A 20,086-nucleotide genomic window follows, 5' to 3' on the forward strand; every position below is an offset into this window, starting at 1 on the left:
TTTTATTGATTGAGAATTAAACACCCCCTCCGATATTTTCAATCCAGACACCAAGCACACTATGGAAAACAAATTGGCTTAGGCATTGTCTTGAGAAAAAGAAACAAAACTAGCTTCTTGTTTTTTCCTGTTCATGCCCTGTGCAGACACTGAACAAATGCTGCAAATACAGTCTGTTACCGTAACAAATATTACTAACTTAAATATGGCTCTTCTAAAATAATGATAAGGTTAATAGAAATATTCAATGTAGTCTTTATTCCTAATTTTGGCTGACTGAGAATATTTCACCATGAATCTTTATAAGATTGTAATGTAAGAAATTGCATCATGTTTGAACAGGATATTTTTGGAGAAGTTTAATGAAACTTGGATTCAGTGTTTTGGACTCCGAGCATGTTACATCTCAAAACAGCTGTAATTACAGTATAATTAATGTAAGTTGGTTTGGTGTATATTGGTGTTTTTAATTAGTTTTGAGCTTAATTTAATTAGTTATTAAAATTGGCATCCAAGCACATCTGCACTGTGGTGTTTTAAATACTGACTAATCAGTTAGGGTGAGTTTCAACCTAATGTTTTAGTGCACTTTAAATAAACTACCAGCATTCAGTCACTGCAGGAATGGGAGTTAATATTCTTGTCCCCAGCACTCTATTATTTAACTGCTTGTTAAAATGTGCCCTAAATTTTGACTATCATCAATAAAATCATTCCGAGCACTATTTTCGTCTTCCTACCCCACTCCAGCCATGCATCGAGACAACAGTAAATTTACGTCCATGGCTCTTATTACTGCATCAAAAATAGTGCAGCTACATGGCAGAACAGTGACTTCAAAAAAATGGTGCTGCTGGTTTAAATGTGTTTTTTAAATTGACAGCACACTTTGTGTGGGATCAAGTAGATCTGCATGTGTGACCTGAAGCTGAGTCGCATGTTGGTGGAACAGAAGAGACACTAAGGTGATGTGCTTTTGTCTAGACCATGTCTGTCACATGTATCTGTACTGACAGCCAAGCAGCTCTGGCTTGGCTTGGTTGAACTGGCACACCCACCTAGGCCAACCCCAACCCTCCCGTGCTCGTTTTAAGTCTTGCTGCTGTTACTCAGTCACTAAACTGAGGCCATGGGTCCATGCTTCCAGCCTCGGCCGCTGGTTCCTTTGGGCGGGTCGCACACCTGAGCGCCCCACGGGTCCCATCCCATCTTCCCTTTGCTGCTGCAACTCCCCGTTTGTGCGCTCATGCGCTCAGTTACTTGCAGACCTAAACCCAGCTCACCCTACAGAAAACAAGCTCTAAAAAACTCGCCCTGAAGATACTTCGTCTCCTTGCGAATGGGGTTCAGGTTCAGCGTCATCCATCCCATTTCACGGTGTGAGCACCCCAGCGTTGGCCTCGGCCCCGCACGGGGGTGCAGCAGCTTCGCCTGGTGAGGAGGGGTTGGCCAAGGATGGGGTGACACCAGGCTGCCTTCCAGTTCTGTGGGGAAGCGGGTGAAACCCCCGTTGGGAGTTGAAGCGGGTGAAACCCCCCTCGGTGTCGAAGCCAGCCCCTGCTGCTGCGGATGCCGGTGGCTGCAGGCACCGCCCGGGTTCCCCGGGGCTGCCGAGACACTTGACAGGAGCCCCGGCTGCGGAGCTAAGTTTTCTAGGGGCCGAGGGGCCAGGCTGGGGCGGGTAGGGACGCCCAGCAGCGGGAGAAGGGGAGCCGGGAGCGGGACAGGCAGGGGGGAGCGCACGGAGGAGGTGGCGTCGGGGGGGGACAGGATTGGAAGTAACTTCTTGCTTCTCAGCCGTGGGGCCCCGTCTCTCCCGTGTGTGTGTCTGTGCGTGTGTGTGTGAGTGTGTGTGAGTGTGTGTGTGAGTGTGTGTGTGTCACGGCGGCCCCGCCCCCTCCCCTCCCCTGGCCCCGCCCCCTCCCCTCCCCTGGCCCCGCCCCTCCCCTGGCCCCGCCCTCTGTTGTTCCCTCGCCCACCGCGGCGGCGGGAGCAGCAGCAGCGGCAGCAGCTTCAGGGCGCATGCGCGGGCCGGCAGCCTGCACAACTCCCCCCCATCCCCGCTCCGCCCCTCCCCCCACCCCCCACCCCCCACACACACCCCCCCCCCCCCCCCCCCCCCAGCTCCATCCGGGCACCGCCGAATTAGCATTGACAGCCGAGGCACAACTTTTTCCTCGGGCAAAGGGAAATCAAGGCGCGCACTCCGAGGAAATATAGTCCCTCCCGTTCCCAAGCCCTTGCGGTTCCCATTGGCGGGGGCGGCGGGAGGCGGCGGAAGGGCTGCGGGGCGGAGCGGGGGTGGCGGAGGAAAAGGGGGGGGGGGAGGGGGGGGACGCGGGGGGTGTGCGGGCGGAGGCGCGGGGGGAGGGGCCCCCCTACTTTGGCGGAAAGTGAGTGATGAGTCTGTGTCCCCAGCAAAGAGGCAAAGAACTTGCTTTGCAGCCTGAGTAGTTGTTTCTTTCGGTTGTTGTGGCCGCTTTTCAAAAACATTGTTGTGGTTGTTACTGCCATTCGTTTTTCCTTTTTTTTTTTTTTTAAATTTTTCAATTTTTCCTGGTTTTTCCTTTTTTTTTTTTTCTTTTTTCCTCTTTTTTCTTTTTTTCTTTTTTTTTTTTTTCCCGTGGAGGGAGGGGTGACTTGCCTGCCTGGCTGGCGGGTCCGTTGCAAAAAGGGAGAGAGAGAGAGAGAGAGAGAGAGAGAGAGAGAGAGAGGAAAAAAAAAAAAAAAGCCGAGGAAAAAAAAAAAAAGCCGGAAAAAAAAAAAAAAAGAAAAAGAGAGAAAAGAAAGGGAGGAAAAAAAACCAAAACCAACCAACAACAACAAAACCAAACAAGCCAAACAAAAAGCAAACCAAAAAGCAAACCAAACAAACAAACAAACAAACAAACAAAAAACTTCATTCGGATCTGAAAGTGGCAGGAAAAGTGCCTGGCAAGTTGCAGGGATGGAGCTACACAGCTTGCAGGAGGCGTTAAAAGTGGAAATCCAGTGTCATCAGGTAAAAAAAAAAAAAAAAAAAAAAAAAAAAAGAAAATAAGCAAATAAAAATTGCTCTTCTATCCCCGGCGCTTTCCAGAGGGAGAGGAGGATCGGAAGGCAGCCAGTGTTGCATGCTTATCAAGTAGCCTTTGCTTCTCCTTCCTCTTGTCGCAGGGTCTATCGATCAGGGGCGGGGGAGCGGGGCCGGGGCGGCGGGGGAGTGCGGGGCGGCGGCGGGGCCCCCCTCGGCCCCCCGCGGCAATGGCGAGCACTTCGCCAAAGTAGTTTTGCGGCTTGTTTGGCTGAGTTTTTTGTGTGTCTGCTGGGGAGGTGCGGAGTTAAAGCAGCGTCGCGGTCGGGGCTCGTGTGAGTGTGCGTGAGTGTGAGTGAGTGTGTGCGAGTGTGTGTGTGTGTATGTGTGTGTTGGAGAGATTAGGACGAGACTTGAATATTTATGAGCTTTGCTTGAAACTGACTCGCAGTGTTTACTTGCCTCTTTGTTCCTTACCCCCCTCCCTCCCCCGTCCACACACATACATACATTTAAAAAAATCCATTAAACTTGAAACAGTTTCTAATTCCTCCTTTTTTTTTTTTTTTCTTTGCGGGTGATTTTTTTTTTTCTATAGAAACTAGTTGCACAGATGAAGCAAGATCCACAGGTAAATGCAGATCCTTTTTTTTTTTTTTTTTCTCCTCTTCTTCAGTATTTTTCTCCCTGCTGTAATAAGCGCAGTTGTGCTGGGACAGCAGGATGAAAAAACTTTATCAGTAAGAGATCTCATTTTGTAGTCTGCACGGAGCTTTCTTACTAAGGAGGGTGTTTTGTGTGTGCATGCTTTCGTACGGCTTCGGTGGAACGGGTTTTGCCTTTGAACAATTTCTAGATCGCAAGTTTTGTTCATTCCAGGGGTTAGTTTACCACTTTGCCTTTAATATGCATCTTGTTGCCGTTTTTGCAGAACGGGGATCTTAAGAAACAAATCCATGAAAGGCAATCAAGAATAGCAGCTCTTAATGAGAAACAAGTAAGGAAACAGATCGATTCAGTTGTGTTTGGTTTTTCTTCTTGTTTTTACAATTTGCACTTTCTAAACATCCGAAAAGTGTCTGCGTTAGGCTGAAAAATGCCGACAGCGGAGAATATAACATCCGTTTTCCTAAGTGTTAAGTAAGAAAATGCATGTTTTCAAAATGAGGTCGGATTCTTGGGTGTCTTTGCTGGGGGAAAAGCATGATTTCAGTTTTAGTAGTAAAAAGATAAGCAGTAGTTAAAACGTTAAAAAAAAATAATAATAAAAAAAAATGAGGCGTCCATTTTGAGTTGGTCGACATGTTTTAGGAATATGGAAAATTCTCCTGTCTTGGGCTACTTTGTGCACTTCCGTGTAATGTGCAGAGCAGGAGTTGGGAGGGAGGAGGCTGGAGCCCAGTTCGGAGCCATTTCTGGGTTTGATTACAAAACTGATTTTTATTGATCACTTTATTTCTTCTCTTTTTTTTTTCTTTTCTTTCCCCTCTTTCTTTTTTTCCCCTTCCCTCCCCACTTGTCTTTCTCTTCCCTTGGTCTGATCTGACGTGTTAGCTTTTGATTCGAGTTCACTTAGGCACTTTCACTTCCCCCCCCAGCTCCAAAAACGCGAATAAGAACCACATTAACCTGTTTCAGCTGCCGGAGGAGAGAGGGGAAAAAAAACCCAAACAACCAAACCACCAAACCACCAAAACCAGAGGAGGGGAACAGAACAAATCGGCAGACCTTCCTCCCTCTCCCTTCCCTCCCCTCCCTCCCCAAACTTTCTCATCCCTCTCTGGGTGCCGAGTGACCCCGCCGCTCCGCCCGTGACCCGCTCCCCCCCTCCCCCGGGAGGAAAGTTGCGGGGCGCCGCGGGGGGGCGGCGGGAGTTCAGCACCGCGGACAGCGCCCGCCGCCGGGCGCCCAACCATCTGCACCGACCCCCCCTCCCCCGCCCCGTCCCCTTCCCCCCCTTTCCCCACTTTTCACCACTTCCAGAGCAGGAAGGGCAGGTGACAAAGCCACCCTTGCCCCCCCACCCCACCCCCCCGGGGGTGAACTTTCCCTTCTCCACTCGCTGGCCTTCGTGCCCCGTCCCTCCACCTCCCTGGGGGGCCGGGGAGGTGCTGTGCCGCGCTGTGCGGCGGAGCGAGCGCGGTTCCTCCGGAATGCAGCAGCCTCTTCAGCACCGGGGACAGCGCCCGCGGGGCTCCGGCCCCCCCCGTCCCCTCCCAGCCCCTCTCCGGGCGAGGGACCCCCGGAGGAGAGCGGGAAGGGGGCCCTGGCCACCCATCCCACCCCCTCTTCCCCCTTTTTTAAACATCCTTTACAAAAAAAAAAAAAAATAATCTGTTCTTTTTGTTGTTGTTGTTGGTTTGTTGGTGGGTTTGTTTGGTTGTGTTGTTGTGGCGGTTTTTTTTGTGTGTTTTGTTTTGTTTGGCTGGAGTTGCAGTTAAAGTTGCAAAGTGATCCGTGCATAGGCAATCTCTGCCCATAGGTGATGGTGATTATCTGCCACCCTTTTGCTCCCAGTTTATTGTAATCAGAATTTGTCAGCACTCTCAATTTGGTAGTGGAAGCTTCCATTTTGTGAGGAAGGGGTGTTGGTTTCTTCTAACATGGAGAAAAGTCTGCAGAGTTTGAAGGTGGGGGATGGGGCCCCATTCATGCTGAACATTACCATTTTGATTGCTTTGATGCCATTTTTGGAGGGGGGAGGGGACAGAATACCCTACTCAGCAGAGCACAAAGATGTTTAATCACTGTATAGAATCAAATCAGATACTTTCTTTTTTAAAGCAAATCTGACACTACATGATAGCTAAGGGCTGTTAGTCCTTTTTTGCAGTGTAAAACAGCAAGTTGTTGACTCTAATACTACTACACTGAGTAGAAGATTTTTTATTTTTTTTAAACAAGGTAACAGCCTTTACTGCAACAATGCATCTTTATGTGTTCTTTCTTCAATATGGAAATAGTTTTACTATTCTAAGTGGGCATTTAGAACATACATTTGATCATTTCCCCCTGTATTGTAGCAACTATATCAAGGCTGTTTAAATTTTTATGATGATAGTAAATGAGAAGCTATTTATTATGTGTCATGTTGGAATTTAGATAAGGCAGAGAGACACATCTGAAAATAACAGTTTGAGTGTTCTTATTCAACTCGGTGAAAAAGGTTTTTGTCAAGCTTGCACAGCATATTTATGTATAATCCAAACTAGGTGGTAAACAATCATCGTGCATTTATGACTTGCCCTTCTTATAATCTTATCAATAAATCCTGAAACTACCAAGTAATTAAACATAAAATACTGAAATTCTGTAAACAGCAAATTTGGGCTAGCAGGAAACCTACTATTTTTAGGGAAAAACATAGATTTATTTTACTGATTTTAAGGTCCTGTGCAACAAGAGCTTGTAAATAAGAGCCTCACTGGTGATGTGGTATCTTCTTGCTCCAGACTGCCACCTCTGGAGGTCTAAAGTGAAATCTTTCTTGGGTCACAACTGAAATGAGTTTAGAGGTCTTAGCCTTTGACCAAGTCGCAAAACCACTGTGTAACTTTACAGTTAGTAGTTGCTCTTTACCCAATGGCTTTTAAATGAACTATTGGGCCTTGATGAAGAAGGTGCAGTAAAGGCTACTGAGAGAACAGATAGGCTAATGTTGGAGCTGTTTGATGGTTTCAGGCTCTCACTTTTGTGGCTATACTAAAACACTGAAGTAAACTTAAGAAGACAGTGTTAAGTAGGGAGTTTATTTTTACATATGTATTTACATTTCTTCCCTCCTTGCTTCCCTCCCTCCCCCCCCCCCCCTCCCCCCCCGCTTTGTTTAGGCACAACTAATTCATAATTCAATAATGTATACCTTTGATTGTGCATGCTCTGAATACAAAATATGCTAAAATTACGTTTCAATTAAACTGCACATGTGGATGATGAAACAGATAGTAAAATGAATGGATGATCACATCATCCACATCTGTTAGAAATATAGCAGGAGTGAGTGTTATCTTTCAGTATCCCTATTAATCAGATTTCCACGGTAGTCATTGGCATTTGTGGCCTTTTCTTGAAAGTTACAAATAAAGACAGAAGGAACTGAATTACACATTTAACTTTTGGTGCATGAGGTAAATGTTTAAAGTAAGCTTTTACAAGCAGTTGGATTTAAAGTTCCAACCTAATTAAGGATCCCTGGCCAGTCAGTAATTTATCTTTTACATTGATGGCTTAGAGAAGTATGGAATTAAACGTAGTTTTAATATTTTCTCAGTATTTTCAAATAAGTACTGTAGAAGTGTTGAAGTTGTGGTTGAAGTGGTGCAGCTTCAATTTGGCATCCAACTCAGAAAGACAAAAGTTAGACTTTTGTTAGAAGTCTCTTTCGTATACCACAGTTTTGATGAATTCTAATAACATTTGAGAGCAGGTTACCTCTTCTTTAACAAGATATGATGTGTGAAGACTCCATTAGTTGGTCCAGTGGTTTTACACCTTCAATCTTCAGCACATGCAGAGCAGCGGTAACATTTTTATCTAAATTGTCAAGCAACAAGCATTTATATGTAAATAAAAGAGCTATCATAAGAGCCAGCATTGCCCTTAAAAGCACACCAGAGGTGCTCTGCTGCATGTGTTTTGTGCTTTCTTTATGTCCTTAAAGAGTCATTAGGGGTATTTTAATTTTAGAAAGTTGTATCTTATTAATTAACAGATCAAGACAAACAAATAAACAAACCTTTAACCTCCAGGTGGAAGTTCCTTGTTACTGACATTAGGTGGTAAGCCAGGTCTTAAAAATTAACAGTGAGCATGTACGGGCTACTATGTTTTCAACTGCAATGAACTCTGAATTCAGACAGCCTGTCCTGGAGCACAGTAATAAAAATATGTCTTCCTGAAAGACATTATGTATATGCCATTCACTTGTGCACCGCCTCATTTCTTTACCATAATTTACTATCTATGCAGAAAATCAACATTAGTTTCAGGCAGACTCTCCCAGCCTGTGTTATTGCTGGTTTGTGTTTTTAGGTAGTATATCTGAAATTGAATCGCGGGTTGTATTTTGCCTGTGGTGATCACCAGCAAAGCCTGTTTGTGAAGAGTGTTAGACTTCTTAAAATTTAAGTACAGTTCTTATGCAAGTTGTTGGAAATTATTTAGCTCAAGATGTCGGGTTTTATTGATGTTGTATCTTTGTTTTGGGGAAAAGGAGGAAATGTTTTTCTAGTTTGTTGCTATGCTGTACCTGGAAATGGCAGCATTGTTTACACATGTTAAAGGGGAAATTATTGACATTTGCCAAAGCTCAGTATTTCATCCGGCTGGGTACTTTGAAAATTGTTGAAGTAAACTAAGGGTTATTAAGCTTCAGTGTAAACTGAGCTAAAACCTGAAAGACTTTCCAAATCAAGTTGAACCTCATGTGAAACTCTTCCCAGGGTACACGCAGCACTCCCATTTATTGTGGGAAGAATTGCATTTATGTATGTTCATCCCAGCAGATCTTGATTTGAAGACCCTAAAGTCAAGGGAGACAGGGTGGTGAGGTCCCAGTTGGAGTATAAAACTTTTCAGTCACTGCACTGAATCTTTAAACACAAAGTCAACAGGTATTAAATATGGGCTTAACTTTGCTGTTCTTCTTCATGTTGAGGACTTTGCTGGGAAACCTGAACAACTGCAGAATCAAATGAACTTGCTGGATCAAAGTGAAGATTAGTTCTGGATTGGAATTCAGAAAGCTTCAATTCCTTTTTCTTCTTTTTTTTTTTTTTTTTTTTTTTTTTTTTTTTTTTTTTTTTTTTTTTTTTTCTGGAATCAGCTAGTAATTTATTGGTTGCTTTGTCATCTGTAGGAAAAGTGACAAAACTAGGGAAGAATTTATTTCCAGCTCCTTGGAGGAGAAACTTGGGAATATAGTTTGCATAATGACAATCCTAGCATTCTGTGCTTTCAGTAATACCACATTGAGAATTCCCTGTTCATACTGGGGGAAAAGGGTAATAAAGGACATTTTCATGGAGGCGAAACACAATGGAAATGTGTATACTTGTGGCTTTCCGCCTTCCATCAGGTTGCCCTTATAAGATTCATGGAAATTGCACATCCGTAATGAAAATGTGTACTAGAGGGGGTTAGAATCACCTTTTGTATGGTAGCTGCTTGACTGGCATGTGTAATACTATTTCATTCCAGCATTTTTCTTTGACTGTACACTTTTCTTTACTTGTTCAGTGTATCACTTGGCAGGGCTAAGAGTTGAAAAGTGAATGTTACATTCATTCTAAACCATTTTAAAGAGTTCACTTTGATATTTTAGCCACTTAAAACACCTGCTGTCAGAACAGTACAATTGATTTCAATTAACTTTGAATTTCTTCAGTAAGATGACTCTTATAATAACTCCAGTAATCCCATGATGCCTCATTAGAGGAGCTGGCTATGATGATTATCCCTGTGATTTAGCAATTTTTTCCTTACAGTGCCTTTGTCTATTCAGAAAAAGGGATTATGCCAACAATACCTTTTTATTTCACTTCTAGTTTTACACTAGCATTACTTGCTACCTGTTACACATTGTAAAATAACTAATTTACAGTTGCAGCAAACAGGTTCAGATGTTCACGATACTTTGGTAGGGGCACCCTTTCAAAGAAACTTTAGTTCTATGTAGGAACTTTACATTGTGGAGTTAGAATTTGTTTTAATTTTTTTGGTAGACGTTTGGACAGTTGCAAGTGGTGCTTCTGCAAGTCTTTGTCTAGAGCTCTGAATTAATTCTTCACTGGTTCGTGCCATGTGTGCAGCTCATCCAGAACAGTGTATCATGTCAGAGGTTTATACCAGTTCATACCAGTTCACTTTGTTTCAGTAGCTGGTCGACGGACTCATGCTTCTTCTGGACAAAAAGGGGAGTATGTCTGTACTTGTCTCCTTACCATAGCATGTTGCTAAAGAAGGGGTTTTGAATAATGATTTTAAATCACATTTCCAATGGGCTACTGCACCACTCTAAACAATTCTGGTATGTTTAAGTAGAGAAAACCCCTTTTCATCTCATTCCAGATTTGATTTTCAAGTTGAAAGCATGAAGGCGTATAAAGGCACGTTAATACAGAGTTACTTTTAACTTTTCCCTCTATGCCTTTTTCTTTGTGATCAAAGATAAAATATGCAGTATTTTTGTACTTGATTATAAAATGATGCCTCCCTTTCCCCTCTATCCCCCCAAAGAAAATTTGAAGCATCAACACAATTTGTAATCAATAAAGTTAAAGGGCAGAAGTTTGCAAATCAGTAAGACAAGACTGTGGTAAATGGTGTATGTGGGCAATTTGTATACGTAGAGTAGTTGGAGGTAAGGGAAGTGTAAAAATGGGCTGCAAGTTTAAGATAAGAACAAAGAAGAACAAAAAAAAGAATTGGACTAATTGAAATGCAAATTTGTCTTTCTGCCATTAAAGTAGACAGTTATTTCAATCTAAGACTCGTATTTGGTCTATTCAGTCCTCTTAATTGAATCACCTTAAACACACTTTCCTTATATGCAGGTATATAAATGTATGTGTGTGTATATAAATATTACATTTTTTATGTTAACTTAAGGTGGTACTACTTTTTTATTTGAAAATCTTCTTGAGCCAAAATGTACTTCCTTAAAGAGGTTTTCTCCCCCTCATTCCCTCCCCTCTTTTTTTTTTTTTTTTTTTTTTTTTTTGAATCAGCTACTTATTGTTATGTAGTAGCAATTTCCAGAGTGTCATACGAAATTGCTGATGCGGCTTAGTTCTAGCTACAACCTGCAACTGCCAATAGTAAGCATCTATTGAAATCTAGTATGTACCACACGGCTTTTTTGCACATGTACAGGCAAAGCATTTTGGTTAATACAGAGATAGCGGAGAAATAGAATGATGTATTTTCTTCTTTTAACCCATGGAGGAGTTTAATATATGCCTGAGTTTAAACTACAAAATGACCCTTCTGATGGAATGAAAGTAAAACCAGTGAACTGGCCCTAAATGTGGCTGCAGTAAAATCAAAACAATAGGTATCTAGGAACTGTGTAGATATGATGGCTGGTGTTAATTTGAGTTTTTGAGAGGCAATCTTATTATCAGAGCTGGAATTTAGTCCTAAGCGCCTGAGTGTTGAGGCTGTGTCAAGAAAGTGTGTTCACTTAAAGTTTTTTTGATTGCTTGTATTTAACCAAGAGAAGCATACAATTGGTCTTGAAACAGAAATCTATATAATGTATAGGTCATTTTCTTTTCCACATTTATTTAACCTGATCATGTTGGTACTTTGCCATGAAGCTTACCTCTTATGCAGAGAGAAGGAATGGAATAGCTTTTCTGCGCAAACTCAGCTATCGATGACGAACCTTACAAGGTCACAGAAAGTGAAAATGTGTATTACATTTTGATTAACGTGAATTAAGTGACAACCATTGATACTTTTGACATGCAGCAGAGATTAACCTGCTTTTTCTGTAATTTTCTGTTTTTCTAATGCCCCTTGAATCAGCAAAGATTGCCTAAAGATTTATTAGTGAACCAAAGCTTTTCTAAGAATGAGAAAGATGAGAGAAGCTTCCCTTCTCAGAAATGTACAGGCTTGAGCGTCTCTGTATATAAATGTGCGTGTGTGTGTGGTTGGATGTGAGCATAAGGTCTTTCTCTTTGATATCATTCAGGCAGAAAGCCAATATGCGCATGTAAATGAGCCTGAAAATGTAATTAAAAATATATACATACTGGGGACTGTGATACAGAATTTAATATGAGATACAGGTTACAAAGTGACAAGTAACATTTCCTATATAAACGCTGATACTAACTCTCATCTGTGATTTATGCACCTCATGTTATTAAGTGTTGAACAGATAAATGCTGAAATTATTTCTTTAGATATAATTTCACCACAGTGAGTGTATGCAAAGTACGCCTTGCCCATTCTTTTCCCTTCAACAAAGACAAAAGCCAAAATACACCTAACCATGAAAATGTGACTTCAGAGACTTAAGGTGTTTTGTATGAGGTCAGATAAAGACCTCTTTGATAACGTCTTTCCTGGCAATAAAATGTGACAAAATAGACTTAACTTCTGTTGTTACTATAGTAAGATCAGGGAAATTCTGCAAATTGTTAACAAACATCTAGGAACTCATAGGCAGATGGAAAAAGGTAAAGATTGCCAGGTGAAAGATATAAACAATCCTGGCCTTTATTTCAGTGTGGATAACAAAGGCTCACACATAAAAGCTTACACAAGAGGCATCTCAGAAACTCCAAACTTCAGGCAAGAAGCCAGGTTTCTTTGCCTGAAAGTGTTTTCTAAAAGTTAGGTTAGAGTGCTGGGTGTAAAAACTGACATTTATGCTCTTCAACCTGAGGAGAAGCTGCTTGGAAAAGCTTTGTTTTGCATTTAAAAATACTAGTGGAATCCGAATGTATTTCTAAGAACAGCCCCGTAGCCCATAAATATATACAACCTAAGCCAGTGTCTTATTTACGTTATTTTATTAACATTCTTTGCTGAGTGGGCTTGAATGGAGCACAATCTCTTATATAGAGGATCTAATTATAAACACAAGGGACAGAACCAAATAAGCAGTCTTTAAAGGGAAAAGAGTCTGGCAGCTTTGTTTAAAGTGTCCTTTAATGAACTTCTTTAGCAGCTTGTATCTTAGCAACACATTTTATTACATACCAGTGCGGGAGAAGCAGTTTGCAGATGGAGTTGCACACAGTAATTTATTTCCCCCCCCTTTATTCCCCCCCCTTTTTTTCCTACTTCTCTGTGGTGACTCAACTGGAATGTGCAGAGTAGCTTTTCTAACACTGATAGCTCAGTGGAAATCCCCGATTGGTTCATTTGTATCTGTTCTGTTTTGCTAGTTGATGAAAAAGACATTTAGTATGGTAAATGCGTAGTGATTTTGCGTGCTCCTAGAAATTCAGATAGGACTGTTTTGAATAGGTGTGGATTTAAATTAAAAACAACCCAAGCTTCTTTCAATGCACTTTTTTTTCCTGTATGTGCTCCGCTTAGTGCTAGTCCTCACTGCACACACAGATGCGTCTTCAGATTTGTAGGTTATTTTCTCTCCACGGTTACAAGGGGTTGTTTTAATCTGTCATTTTTCACTCCTCTAAAACTAATTGGAATATAGCAGTGACAGGAACATTTGCAATCTTTTTTTCTTTCTTCTTAGACAAAACCTAACACTTAAACGGCAGATATATAAAGCAAGCTGTGGTTTAAAAACCATTTGAAATAGTGCACTACTGTCACTCCTTCAAGTGACGCATAGTGCTTATCTTTGTTGAAAGAAATACTTTTTATTCTCTCCACTACTGATTGAAGACCAAGTTGTGCTTGTATGTTTTGAGTGAAACAGTCTGTTAGTGGCTTTTTTCAGCAGGGTTGAGGAATGCAGTACTACTGAAGATGTGTATGAGCAATAGAATCTGGACGTTTGGTTTTTTTCTTCTCATAAATTAAAGGGAAAAAAATGCCTTTATGAGCAAATGAAATACTATTCAGCTCAATCGACATTTTCTGCTGGCTAGGCAGGTGTAAATCCAGAAATATATTTCCCTGGAGTTCACTGGAGTTTCCCAGAGTTTGCACTGGTGTGATAAAAATCAGAATCTGGTCAGAGGGAGAAAAGCAGGTGAGAAGAGAGGAGATGAAGGCAGTCCAGCGTGTTAGGAGAACCCACAGAAGATGGAGATTGCTGGCTTAGAGATACAGCTCTTGGGATGATTTCATTAGACTTCTGTAAAGAGCTAATATGTTAGGGGTTGATATTAAAAAGACAAAACCCATCAATTTCCTGAAGTCCGTTGATATTTGCAAGTAGACAGAAGATGTTTTTTTGAAAGAGATTGAATTGTTTCTTTGCTTAACATTAGTAAAATGTAAATGTATTTCCGTTTACTGGCAAACTGTTGCATTTCTGGAATCCTTAATTCAAAATAGAATTCTTTTTTTTACTCCAAAACAGGGATGGATGGGTGAATATTACTCCAGTTTCCTGTTTTCAGTATGTCGCATGGCTCTCTGCCAGTTGTCCCCTTTGGATCTGCAATATCTCAGCCCTAGCAGAAGCATAAAAATAGTCCTTTGAACTTTAAAAAAAAAAAAAGTGTACCATAACTGGAGGAGTATAGGACACAGTCCTGCCTACCATCTACCTTTAAAACACTGTGATATTGACCCAAAAAGCAGAAGGATGTCCTCTGAAGCCAAAAGCGATTAAGTTGCCATGTGATTAACTTACTTTTTTTTTCTTTTGCAATTCAGTCCACTGTTTATTAACTTCAATTGGATTGAAAAAAACTCTAAGCTGGGGGAATACATCAGAATCTTGCACAATCACCAGGATTAATGATGACAGCCTCAACTGTCAAACAAGCTAAATCATGAAATTCGCAATATTGCTAGACAAAAGGTTATATGTTTTTCTACAGCTGTATTGGCTGTAACAGAAAAGACCAGCAGTTTCTGGTACAATTGATGTCCTGGCATGAAAAATAGTATTTATACCATACAGAACATTTGAAGACCATGTCTCAGGGTTGATTTTTTTAATGTGGTGGTGCTGGGAATATTTAAGTGAAGTGTAAGTGCAAGAGTCTTTACATATTTAGAGATTTCCTTCTCACATATTGTGGTAACAGAATAAAATTAAGAACTTAATTATTTTCCCAAACTTTTAGGAAGCAATTAGGAACCTGTGTATCAGACTGGCTAAAAAAAAAGCCAGCTAGCTCCAGTTTTTCAGTTTTTCTTCAATAAAGAAAGAAAATATTGTTTTTTTCTAGATGCACAAACATGTCCAGAAACTTCTTTAACCCTCTGAGCACTAGCATTGCACCTCATTACAGAAGTTCTTTTACTAAGGGAAACTTGAAGGAACTTCCATTCCCAGATGAAGCAAAGACTCATTTATAAACAATGGGAGCAGGAACAATAGAAAGCTGAGTGCATTCTGCATGAATAATATAACCAAGGGTTGTGAAAAGCCTATGATTTTCATATGCCAAACTCAGTGTGGGAGTGCAGCATTCAGGTGATTTTTTCAACACTGGAGATTCATCTCTTCTCTCACTCCAGGTGTATGTGCAAACATAGACACAGAGAACCAGCCCTGATGATTAAAGAGGGAAGTCATCAGCAGCTCCTATGCTGTGATGTTGAGACTTGGGTGTGAATTCGTAAAACTGATGGAACTTAGGTTGAAATCTAGGCCAACACTTAGCTTTAAACATGCCTTAGGTAGGTGGAAGAAAGGCCGAAGACCTGTGTTAAGAAGAGGGTTTGAGAATCAGTCTGTATTTGTGGCTGTGAGTCTGGCTTTGTTAGCATTCGTAGTTTTTTAAGTCAGAGAGCTTAGGAGGCCTTCACTATGAACATGTGTTTCTAGTACCTTTAGAGATTTTCTGATTTATGAGACTGAATCTGGATTTAAGCTCTGGATTTCAGTCCTCTTGGTTTCGAAATTTTGACTATAGTCAGTTGTTTTCTCTTTTTTTCCCTCTTGCGTTTTTTTTTAGCTAAACTCATTCTCCTAAAGATGCTGAACTTTTAAGCTTGTTGGATCTGGGTCTTTCTGTGTCCTGTGTCCATACAGTGTGTTTGGCTTAATGAGATTCTCATCCAGGACTCCCAGACCCATAAGGTAACGCAAACAGTGAGCAATTAGTTGAAGGCAGTAGTGGCTGATGCTTTGCTATACACAGTGGCAGAACTTTCCCCAGAACTTATCTTTGAGTGTCTTTGCCAAACATATTTGTTAAAAATACAGAGCAAGAAGGCTGGAGTTTTCCTGGTTAAGGCTGGCTGAGGTGGTCCATTCCAGCCACTGTTAGGGATTTGCTGTCCCATAGAGGTGTTTGTAGTTTTATAGAAAATAATACATATAGTTATTTACTTGAAGTTGAATCGTTGGGGGTTTTTTTCAGTTCAATCCCTGGTTGCTCTTAGAAATTGCCACCTATTAAACTGAATGCTGTCAAGTGGTAATGATGGATTTTGTAAGATGATCTAATGTCCTGAAAGCTGAACTGAAGTTCACTAATGTATTTTCTGAAGATCTTCCTATGGTATGGCATCTTTTGGTTCTACTGGTGTTAGCTGGACACAGTGGCAACCAAAAGCTCAAAAGCTTTGTGCATAATTACAATTTTTGGTAGTCTTCCATTTTGCTTCACCATTTGAAAAAAACAAAGAGAGGAGAGGAGAAGGAGAGGAAAGGAAAGGAAAGGAAAGGAAAGGAAAGGAAAGGAAAGGAAAGGAAAGGAAAGGAAAGGAAAGGAAAGGAAAGGAAAGGAAAGGAAAGGAAAGGAAAGGAAAGGAAAGGAAAGGAAAGGAAAGGAAAGGAAAGGAAAGGAAAGGAAAAGGTATGACATCAGTCAAATTAAGATTTTGTAGTTTTGTTAGATTCAAACTCAACAGTTGATCTGTGTCTGTTGATACTTAGTGAACATCTGGGCCAAGTGGACATAATTTTCCCCACCATCCTCAAAACTACTCTTTATTAAAAAAAGGTCCTAAATTGGACAAGCACTGATAGAATGTTTGGCTTGATCCCCAAGATTCTTGTTCTTTGATTAAGCTAGTTTCAACAGAAGACACTGTTTTCTGGCGGTCTTTCTCTAAAGACTGTGGCTAGACATTCAGATTTTGGTGTCATTTGCAGTTACTTCTTTCAAAAATAGCCTTAAAAATGTTATTCCAGAACAAAGTCCAAATAAATACTAGCTGAAAAATATGAGATATTTACATAACAATTCACTATTTGTTGAAAAATATCTTTTCATCATCAGATACTTACGTATTCATCATCTGAGTTGTTGCAGCCCGTCATGTAAATACATAAAGTTTTAAAAATGCATAATTGGACAGATTTGACATATATATGACCTGAAGTTTATTAAAATGAAAAATCTTGACACTCAGAGCACTTACAGTCTGTTGGGCTGTGATCCACTGAGGGAATTGTACCTTCCCAGGTTAAGGATCCTTTAGGTAGGAACAATTTCTGCAAAGTCATGATGCTATTTTCGACTTAGGAAGGCTTGAAATTAGCATTAATGGAGTACTGGACTTCCATGGGAATTTTGTTTGATATGCTGAATGTGCAATGGATCAAGTCTTAAACAACAAAGGTAAGGTTGCTTTATAAGCCTATCCAATATTCTGAGAGAATGGTCTGCTGCCTAGACTAAGAGCATCCGAAATGTTTTTCTTTTTAGTGGAAATGGCTCAGAAGGAGAAGTAGACACAGAGATTTCTGTTTCAAGGGTCAGATTCTGCCAAACTGAAGAGCTTTGGCATAAGGAAATTTTAAGGAGAAAAAATCCCCTCCACCTGACAGAAGAGATTTCCAGACTGTACAGACATCAAAACACCCAAAGAATAGGAGAAACAGGAGTAAGAGATGATATCTAGAACAAACGGAGTGAAGTTAAACTTTCAGGCTTTTTGTGAACCTAACAGGGAGGCCCCAATATTGGGGCTGAATATCAAGAGGGACAGGTAAAAGTTTGAGATGGGAGCTGATTGTCTTTCCCAATTCCAAACAAAGGGAGGGTGAGAAGCTTCTGTGGAAGAACTGCTAGCAGTCAAGTTGTGACTATGTGCACACCTGTAGCTGGCATAGTTCTGAACAGGTTCCTCTTCCCACATTTCCTCCTTTCCCAGAAGAAATAGAAACTAACATTTTAAGACTAATTGGCTAATGATGATAGGCAGAAATTCTGTTCTGCAAGTTTTAGGCTGGATGGGGAGTTAAGATGAGCTGTTTATTTGCATGAAGTTGATCCATTCTTGTATGGTGCAAACTTTTGCTGAATGTGTACCCAGGAAATGTGGGGGAACTGAGTTTTAATGTGACTTAAATCAGTATTGGTTGAAGTCTTCAGAATGCTGTGCATTTTAATTTCTTAAGGCTAATATGCTCCATCTTTTCTTTAACTACTTACTATAACTGGAGGTGTGATTGATTTTCTCTACTGGAGGGTCATTACTAGCCTTTCTATATTCAGATGTCCATGTTAAAATATTTGAATAACCCTCTAGTTAGAGTTATGATGTCTCTTCTCAGTGTAATAATTTCAAGCTAAGTAATTTCATTTGAACTTATTCTTGACTCCCAGAATGGATGTATGAGTTTTCTTCCCTTGCCTGTGTAACAAGAGGTAATATAAAGCTGATCTAGAAAAATGCATAAGGGGTCCCCTCTTTCTCTTTAGGTAGGTAAAGCTACATCAGCTTTCATTGAGCAAGTAAGAAAAGACATCAGTGTTGTCTGAGAGATGTTGACATTTGATGCTACCACTTCCCATGACTAAGATTATCTGTTTCTAATGTGGATGTTTATCATGCTGAGTAGTGCAAGCAACCGTACAGCGAAACCTGAACTTCTGCTAGTCACTGGTAGTCGTGGTGGCTCCCAGCTGGCTTCCTGTCTTTACTGCATGGCCTTGGCTCTTTCACCCTAAAGGATTTTAAGGCTGAAAGACAAGAAGATACTTTATTGTGATAAGATACCCTTTTCTTTAGTCTCTTGTGGCTATGCCCACATCAGTGAGTAGTGCAGTGCAATGGAAGGATCTGGAAAGCAGAACAATTTGTGCTGAGAACCTGTTGGTGCTGAGAACACTGTACATGTCCTGAGGGTTCAGGCTAGACCTAGTCAAGTTCCAGGAACTAAGTGTCTCTTGGTGCATGAAATATGTTGATTGGGCTCCAGAAGTGTACTTTTCTATTGATATTAGTCTGAAAGGAATCCACTTGTTCTACTCCAAGATGACTTTGTAATGTGAACCAAGTACAAGATCTGCTTCAGAAGTGAGTTCTTGATTTGGGAGTAATAATGAATGTGGATTTACTCAATATGTATTCCTTGCTGATGATATCCTCTAACACATAACAACACTTAACTGTAGCCCTTCTGTTAATGGTGTCATGGGCCATGATCAGAGATGAGGGAGGAATACAGCTGACCTCCTTGTGAGCATGAGTGTATCAACTGTATTTCTTTGTATGCTGAGTGCTGGAGGGAAAGAAAATTAAGAACCTTTTCCTATTGTCTTTTTCCACGCTATTTTGAGGGCCAGAAATGTTTTACATCCCTGAGCTGTGCACCATTACAGGTCCATTAGGAATTCTGGAATCATAATTAAAGTTTACATTTTTTTATTTCAGATGTAAGACCTATACCTCACTATGGCTGGGATCAGTGCTTCAAGGAGAAAGTCTCTTCTGTGGCATAGCAGTATTTGGGGTGGCAGTCTGCAATCAATTTATCTATGTTAATAGAAGTTAATGTCTGTCAATTTTGTTGCCTTGCTTGGATATAACATTAGAGGGACACTTTGGAACTCCTTATATTTCTTGAAGAAAATGTCACCAGTTCACTTTTTCAGTAGGAATTGTTGCCTCTCTTTTCAGATCCCTAATGTTTGTAGCATTATCCAGTACATGAAAAATCAATGTGATTCATAAACGCAGTTTAAACTTATTTGGCTTAGTTCTCTCTTAACATTTTGCTCACTATAGAAAAGTAAGCAAGCATAATTGGAAGAAAGCATGCTAGTGCCATTCTTTAATGTTAAATAATATTGGCTATTACAAAACAAGGGAACAAATGACTAGTCTTCTAGCATCCTTTAAAAAAAAAAAAAAAAAAAGTAGTGTTCTTTCACCCAAAACTTTACCACTGCTGACTTTCAGTGCTACTCTGAGCTGCATAAGCAGCCTGGTAGAGCATCAAAATGCCAGTGATATTTCCTCTTACCAGACTGGGGACTGTATAGGTTGGGTTAGGTCTCACACTGACCTAGCACGGTAAGGGTTGTACCATAATGTAACTGACCACTCCTTTTTTTCCCAGTAGTGCTCAGACACCACAGTTATAGTTGACCTTACCTGATTCTTGCCTGACACACAGTCATGATTTCATGGTGTCAGGATGTTTTTTGATTATGTGACACTCCTCCACAGTAAAGAGTCTGCATAGAAACAGGTGACTACATGACACAATTAAATGGAAAACAC

At 40.8% G+C, this 20,086-nt stretch overlaps 1 protein-coding gene across 1 annotated transcript in view; it reads left to right on the top strand.

The window, feature by feature from the left end:
* Nucleotides 1-2,802: 2,802 nt before the first annotated feature.
* Nucleotides 2,803-20,086, top strand: part of PHF21B (PHD finger protein 21B) — a 161,478-nt gene continuing 144,194 nt past the window's right edge. Inside the window, exons 1-3 of the mRNA XM_051608007.1 lie at nucleotides 2,803-3,001; nucleotides 3,612-3,644; nucleotides 3,945-4,010. Coding sequence (XP_051463967.1) covers nucleotides 2,948-3,001; nucleotides 3,612-3,644; nucleotides 3,945-4,010 — 153 coding nt within the window. The 5' untranslated portion in view covers nucleotides 2,803-2,947. The remainder of the gene's footprint in view (nucleotides 3,002-3,611; nucleotides 3,645-3,944; nucleotides 4,011-20,086) is intronic.

This window comes from Apus apus, chromosome 1 (genome assembly GCF_020740795.1).
Source record: "Apus apus isolate bApuApu2 chromosome 1, bApuApu2.pri.cur, whole genome shotgun sequence".
NCBI classification, from domain to species: Eukaryota; Metazoa; Chordata; class Aves; order Apodiformes; family Apodidae; genus Apus; species Apus apus.